Source organism: Numenius arquata, chromosome 2 (genome assembly GCF_964106895.1).
Source record: "Numenius arquata chromosome 2, bNumArq3.hap1.1, whole genome shotgun sequence".
NCBI classification, from domain to species: domain Eukaryota; kingdom Metazoa; phylum Chordata; class Aves; order Charadriiformes; family Scolopacidae; genus Numenius; species Numenius arquata.
This window is the reverse complement of record NC_133577.1, coordinates 105,512,638-105,520,017: the sequence shown is the minus strand read 5'-3', so window position 1 is coordinate 105,520,017 and position 7,380 is coordinate 105,512,638. Positions and strand designations below refer to the sequence as shown.

Genomic DNA, 7,380 nt, shown 5'->3' with positions numbered 1-7,380 from the left:
AGCACTGGAACAGGCTGCCCAGGGAAGTGGTGGAATCACCATCCCTGGAGATACTTGAAAGATGTGTAAACATGGTGCTTAGGGACATGGTTTAGTGGTGGCTTTGGCAGTCCTAGGTTAACGGTTGGACTGGATGATCTTAAAGGTCTTTTCCAACCTAAACAATTCTATGATTCTAAGTGCGGAGGCGATTGGGTGTTTAACGACGCTGATACTGGTGTAATGGACTGAAGGATGTGAGGCTTGTGGAAATGGAGGAGGTGGATCTTAAGAAAGACTTTGGAAATAGATATTTAATGAATAAAATACTAAAGCTGGTAAGACACCAATTAAGCAACTGTGAAAGAACTTTTTCTTTGGAATAGCAGGCTTGTTTGGTCCCAGTGAGATACTGAGCAGTTCCCGCTAATGACGATTATCAAGCTGCTCCGTGTAGGCACTTTCTCTGTGAGATTTACAAAGATGGTGAAACATGCACAGCTCCAGTTTGTTTACGCTCACCCTGCTGGGCTGTGGCTGTCCTGAGAGCTCCTTAGTGCTGTATTAGCAGTTTGGCCACTCTTGCCCCTTCTCCTCCGTACTCAAGGAGAGCTACAGACCCTCTGTAGAGTCATTTCACTCATTTCAACTTTTTTTTTTTGTGGTTTTTTTTTCCCAGCAGACTGTAAAATTAATTAGTCACATGTAGCATTAGAGTCAGCATGCTCTTCTCTTCTGCCATATATTGTGCACACACATATGTTTTAATAGTACAAGTGTGTGTTTTTAATAACAAAGTGCTTTGGGAGGAGTAATTTTTTTAATATATGTTTTGTTTTATCAAATGTAGACGAAGTGAAGCACATGAAAAGAAAAATTCTCTTAAATAATGCTCTGCCTGTGTATATGAAGGTCATTGTTTATTCTTTTCTTCCTCTGTACTTGGGTTATGGCCTCTTTTTTTTTTCCTTCCCCTTGTGCTCCATTTTCCACCATGAGCAACTTCCCAGCTTCAGGCAAGCAGCCCTGGGAGCTGTTATCCCACTGACAGCAAGTACAAGAGCGCTTATTCTGGAAGGTAACACGCTCTTCTCGACCTTTGTGGGAAGCAGATGCCGTCCTCCTCCTCATCATGGAGGCTGGTTGTGATTTACCTCCTGTTGCAGCCTGAGCGCCAAAGTAGCTGAAGCGGTATTTTTGGACTGAAAGAAATAGCACGTTCTTCTCCAGCCTTTTCCCGCTTGCCCTCGGGGGATAGAGAGGGAACAATTTCTGCAGGATCTTGCCCGGGCTCTTTGGGTCAGGCACTACGGTGGGGGTAGCCGGCTACCCGTGGCAGAAGCTGTTTGGACGACTGTTGTCCCACAGGGCGGGGGACAGTCAGTCGACTGATTTATTTTTTCCTTCAAAGCGCTCCCTCTGAGCGTTTGTATCAGCAGCTTCCACACACGTCCCATCAACTACGTGCTCCTGCTGTATTTACCTTTTCCTTTCTTAAAATGTCCCCTTGCCCGCTCAGTCCAACTTGCCACCTCCCAACTCTCTCCAACAGCGATCCCAAAAAATTAACGCTACTAATTGTGCAAGCTTTGAAGTGCACACTGATTCTGATGATGCAGCGGTTCTTTTCTGCTGATCTTTCCATAGCATCTTGTTTATTTAGACAATAAACTCTCCCGCATGGTATGTCTGATACTCTGAGTAACATCCTGACAGAGAGTGATCCTTGGCACCGCTCCTTGGACTTGGCCTCCCAGGCTTGGCCACATACACTGCAAGGGCTTGAACAACCGGCGAGCTGCCTGTGTGAGAAAAGCGATGCACAGCGTGAGGTGAACAATTCTAGGGGGTAGGAGGAATGGAGATGGGTTTCAAAAGTGATGCTACTTCAATATACAGTTGGTTTTCAGCTGTCACAAAGGCTAACGCAAGCAGAGCTTAGTGGCGGACAAACAGCGGCATGGCAAAATTGAGACTGAAGGGTGGCCAGAACTCTCTGTGAGCAAGAGGCATCGCCTCATGGGGAAAATCAGGCAAAGCAAGGAGATGCTCATGCAGACAGAGAGGAAAGAGACCCAGGTAGGTGCTAGGAGACAGACAAGAATAGAAGTACAGTATGAAGGACTGGGCAGGAAAAGAATAATACAGAAAGAAAAAGTGTATTTGCAAAGGAAGTATGTTGTGAGGGACAGAAAATGTCACGTGGGCCAGAGCCAGAGGAAAACATGAGTGGGACAGGGTGAGCCGCTGCTCCAGGGTCAGCGCTGGCGCTGGCAGGCTCAGCCTGACCTGGCAGCACCGTGAGCGTCCCTCGAGCACAGTGCCCAGCCCAGCTGGATGCCGTCACAGGCGGGGGCCACAGCTGCTGCTGCTACGCCATGCCTAAAAGAGTTTATTTTCAAGAGCTGCATGTGCTGCTCTTTGCAACTTTAGGGCTCAAGCGGCACGAGAGGCATATACCTCGTTCATAACCATGTTGTATTTGTAAAGCATGAGTGGGTCTGGTAGAGTGCTCTTTTTAGAGACCTTCTTTTGCCAAATTACTACCCGGGTGGGTACAAAGGATGCTGTGAGGGCCCCGGCTGCTTCTGCCTGCAGTACGGGCTGGCTCACCGGGAGGTGGCAGGGCCGGGACCCGCTCCGGAGCCCCGCAGCACCACCTAGTGCCGCCTGGCCCCGCACCGGCGTCGTCGAGCGGTTCTGCCATAAACAGAATCTATTTCTTTAAAATATACGCCCGTGTTTTGATAGGCAGCAATGACTGAAGTGGAAGCAGCAGAGTAAGTCTGTGGTGTCTGCACCGTGTGTGTGTGTGTTGTAACATGCCGTACAAGCAGTTTCTTTTTTTATTTTTTTTTTTTATTTAAAGAAAAAAGATAATCTAAAACGTCTGTATCACTAGAATACTTTAGTGCACAAAGACAGCATTGGACAGTACCTGGCCTAACTTCTGGGGCTGCCCTCGGTTTTAACAGCTCTATCATCATGTGACATCAGAGACCAGTAGCAAAAAAACCCGCAACAATTCAAATATAAAACATTTTGTACAAATATATTTTTCTTTGTAGTACATAATCACTCTTAAAATACATCATTTCCTTAGTAAATTTTTTCAACAATATTAAAATAAATATCCTAGAGAAGTTCAGTTTCATCATAAAACTGCAAACCAGAAGAGTATAAAAATTAATTTCATTATTAAAGTCTACTTCAGAGAGGTTTCTTCTTTATTTTTTTTTTTTCCTTTTTAGGCCAGAGTAAAAAGCACACAAAGGTGCCAGACCTATGCAAGCTCTGACAGTTCCACTGCCAGGAGTCCTACCTTTCACTAGATACCGGTGTCAGGCTGCGCTCATCCCGCTGAGAGTGTCTGCGGGGTCGGGTGGAGCGGCTCCTCGGTTTTAAGAGGAAATACCAATTCTCCTTTATCTGTGGAGACGTGACAGATGTTGACTGGCTTGCAAGTCAATATCCTCTCTTCCTTCATTCTCACCTACGCGTGCAGAGCGGTGTGCTCTTATCAAAGGGCTTTTTCTGCTAAGTTGAAATTACAAGTTGCTGCATGGAAAACAAAGAGGAGGAACTTTTCTGTGCGCCCCGCTGATATCGTCCCTTCATTCGTTTGCAGAAAGTGAGTCCAAAGAAGCTTTTTACATTCTGATTTTTCTATTTTCCACTCAGGTTTGATTATTTTTCCTGCATCCTTCCTGCTGTCTGGACCTCTCACCCCAGCAAGAACATTTCTAAAAGCTTTCTGAAACAATTTTGTTGGGCAAAGCAGGTTACTTCTGCTTGCTATCTCGTTTGTACCGAATTAGAGCAGCTTTTCAAAGGAAGTCTGGTTTTACCACTACAAGTGGCAAAACTTCAACGAATGTACTAACTTGCACACGATTAACGATGGAGGGGGAGTAATTCCCAAATGCATGTGTAGCCGCTGCAGTGAGCACCTTCTGCAAGGTTCAATCTGTGCATGGCTCCCGCAGCTTCAGGAGTGTTGGTCCTGTCATCGTGGGGCACTGCTGAGGAGTCACTCCACAAAGAAGGTGCCCACACAACATCTCACAGCCTCGTCTCCTGCACTTCTTCCTCTGTCTCCTCCTGCAACGCAGTGATCTGGGGTCTAGGTTTGCGTTTGCTGGAGTTTCGGTGGTGCACCGGGAGTAGCTTAAGGCGATCAGCGTGGCTGATGGCTTGCCTGAAGGAGCTCTTTTCGTTCAGAAGCTTCTGAATGGATTCGTACTGCCGCAATTTATTGTCCTCGATCACCTGAAGACACATACCACTTTGTTACATGGGCAATGGTGTGCTGACAGAATTCAGCTAACAAAGCAGGGAAGAGACATAGAGACATAACAGAGGTCTTCTTCTAACAGGAAAAGCCTGGTTAACAGTTTGCAATTTCTAATTATAATCATAAAAGCAGACGTTAAAGGTTTAGCATGTGGGAATGTGCACGCTGATCAAATTACAAAATGCTGTTGGGCTTGCTGGTTTTCCTTGCAACTTGATTTTTACCTCTGAGATCGTTTGTTGAAGGCACTGCTCAATGCCAGGTTAAGAAAGCGTTAACTGCAGAAAAGAGAGTTTCATCGCAAGCAGAGGGAGAAGGTTGCCAGCAAGGTTCCAGCCCTTCTTTGCTTTCCTCTCGCCAAACAAGGAAGCGCTGCTGGGCTGTGTTTGAAGGAGACAACAGGTTTGCCCTGTATGGCTGTGCCAGCCTCCGCTGTCAGGAAGCAGACTGGGAAAAATCAGGCTCCTCCGCTGGCACTGCAATGCCAGCACAGCTTGGGTGAGGGCACAGGTCTGATGGGAAAGAGCTTTTAGCAGCTCTGTTGCTAAATTGTTGTTCAGACAATGGGAAACCTGCTCTGGGCAGAGGCTGCCTGCGTGCCAGGGCTCTGCTAGCACAGTTGAGGTGAGGTTGAGGTCCAGCACACATAAAGGAGCAGCATGTCCAAAAGGATGTCCAACCTGCCACCAGGACGTCCAACCTGCCTATCGACTATCCCACTTCAACTTCAGGCTGTGCTCCTCCTGCTGTGCTAATACACCCAAGCAATTACACATGGAAAATGATGTTTCACTCTGCTAACAAAATGACGTTCATCTCTTGTGGAAGAGTCAAGAAAATACAGAGGAAGGAACTTCATTTTTAAGAACAATTACATAACTTACCTTTTATTTCCCTTACTAATCATTTTCATATAACAGAAAATACCCCAGGACTTCAATACTTTGTCACATTGATTAAACAAGAAAGGAATATTCAGGTGACTTGATGAAAGAAATCAGCAATTCTGATCATCAGATCAAGAGCTAGTGCAGCTGTTTCTGCATTAGCAATGGTAAAGCCCTGTGAGATGCTGGGATTTTTCTGGAGCCCCTGAGCCCATCGGCAATTTAAGGCACCTGGATCAGCAGCTGGGTAACCTACACAACTGTCCTTCTGGTTGAAAGAAGGAATCCAGCTGTTCCATAATGTGACCCAGCTCACCTGAACACAGGTGTCTACGAGAGCTCATGTGAAAGAGCAAACAGGAGGCTGCTGCTCTCCTCCAGGTGACTATGTTGCTCAACTGCCCTGTATGACCACCATCAATCCAGCCAACTTCATCAATTTGGCTTGGTGTGTTCTGCACGTTCATCGAATGCAATGAAACAACAGTATGCGAGACTAGGAGAAACGCTCACCAGAAATCGCTGGCACTCCAGCATCGCCTCCAGCCTGTGTTCGGAGAGTATCACCGTACAGTTGGCAAATGCGTGCTTCAGCGTCTTCCTGATCACTTGGGAAGTTCTGAAAGGCAAACACACATCAGTGTTGAGACAGCAATGCACACACCAGCACAGCTCATAACTTTATGGATGGTATTTAATAGCCTAGTGGCATGTTGTAAAGCTCACGTGGATGGACACGAACACACTGCAGTGTCTTGGCGTGCTGCATTTCTGCTGTGGAAGTAGGTATCAGCAATAAAGCTAGGGTTGTAACTGGGCTTCCTTGATGTTCCATGCACAATTACTAACATATATTACTGAAATCAGGCTTAGCAACAGACTAGACAAATTACAAAAGGTCTCTTTAGATGGTGCTGCCTCACTGATTTTCTTATTCCATTTTTAAAGACAGAACAAATGGATGAAACCTACACAGGGTCCAGGTGAGCACTTGGTTCATCCAGCAGCAAGATTTTAGCTTTGCTGAGAACCGATCGGGCTAGGCACATCAGCTGTTTGTGACCGTGACTGAGGACACAGCCTCCATCCACAAGAACGAAATCAAGCTTGCCTGGAAATTGCTCAATTACAGACTTCAGCCCAACCTGTCGGAAAGAAAAAGAACAGGAAAAATCAGTGAGATACAGTTACTACTGACTGTGGTATGGCAACCAAGGCCTTTAATTTCCTTGCCTTTCATTTCTGACAGCAAAGAGGAAATATAAATTGATGAAAAGGAGAACGTGTCCTATAAAGGCTACAAGCTAGTAGCTGGATGATGTGAAAAGCACATTTGACTCTTACAACATGCTAGGATTGATGTTGGGAAACTGAGAGTTAATGTTCATTTGTTTGTCACATACAATGAGTTTTGGCATTTTGACCAAAACATTCTGAGTTAGCAGGCTAGAGAGAGCAATGTATTTGAAACTGTCTATCCAGCAGCGATGTCATCATTGGGAATATTAAGGACAGTGATTTTTGAAAGGAAACCAAGCCTCTCTGGCTTGGTTTTACCCTAGTAAGGAGGATAAAAATCAGCAACCAAAATTCACGTGCTACGTTACAGCAACAGAGAAAATAACCCAGGTCATCCTGGCCGTTGTCTCTGTGGCTCTGAGAGCGTTTCTATCAGCTCTTTCTACTGTCCCAAAGGTCCTGCACACTTGGTTCACACTAATGGCATCACGGACTTCCCTCTAGCACTGCTGACTAAATGTTTAGAGGGGTGTCTGTGCCAAGTGAGACTGCTTCACTTTGACCAGAAACCGGAATCCAGCCCAGGAGATGTGTTCTGACTGTTTCTCCCAGTGCTCCTTTTTGCTGTCATTGGGAGGTGCATTTTGTACACCTCAAAGCAAAGCTTTGCATCTTCCACAGGTCCAAACTGCCTGTGCTCCTTGGCCTAATCAGCAGTGTTTAGAGAGAAATTTTTGTAAAATATGAGAACTAGGAAACAGATGTGAGTTGCATTGCTCCAAAAGTTGTTATAAAAATGCAATGCAACCCAAGCGGTTTATGAAGAACTCCCCTTGGATTTTTGGAATATTGCTGATCTGCAATTCATTTTCATTCCAGGGCAAAAAAAAATTTTAATTCCTCCTTTGTGTTTCCGTTTTACATGACACTGTATTAAACTGGGGTGTGTGGGTATGTCTGTTGTATTTCTGAAGGGTTCAT

General features: G+C 45.6%; 1 protein-coding gene across 1 annotated transcript in view; it reads right to left on the bottom strand.

The window, feature by feature from the left end:
• Positions 1-2,844: 2,844 nt before the first annotated feature.
• CFTR (CF transmembrane conductance regulator) overlaps positions 2,845-7,380 on the bottom strand; it is an 89,985-nt gene continuing 85,449 nt past the window's right edge. Inside the window, exons 25-27 of the mRNA XM_074168020.1 lie at positions 6,133-6,305; positions 5,674-5,779; positions 2,845-4,248 (exon numbers count right to left, since the gene is read on the bottom strand). Coding sequence (XP_074024121.1) covers positions 4,042-4,248; positions 5,674-5,779; positions 6,133-6,305 — 486 coding nt within the window. The 3' untranslated portion in view covers positions 2,845-4,041. The remainder of the gene's footprint in view (positions 4,249-5,673; positions 5,780-6,132; positions 6,306-7,380) is intronic.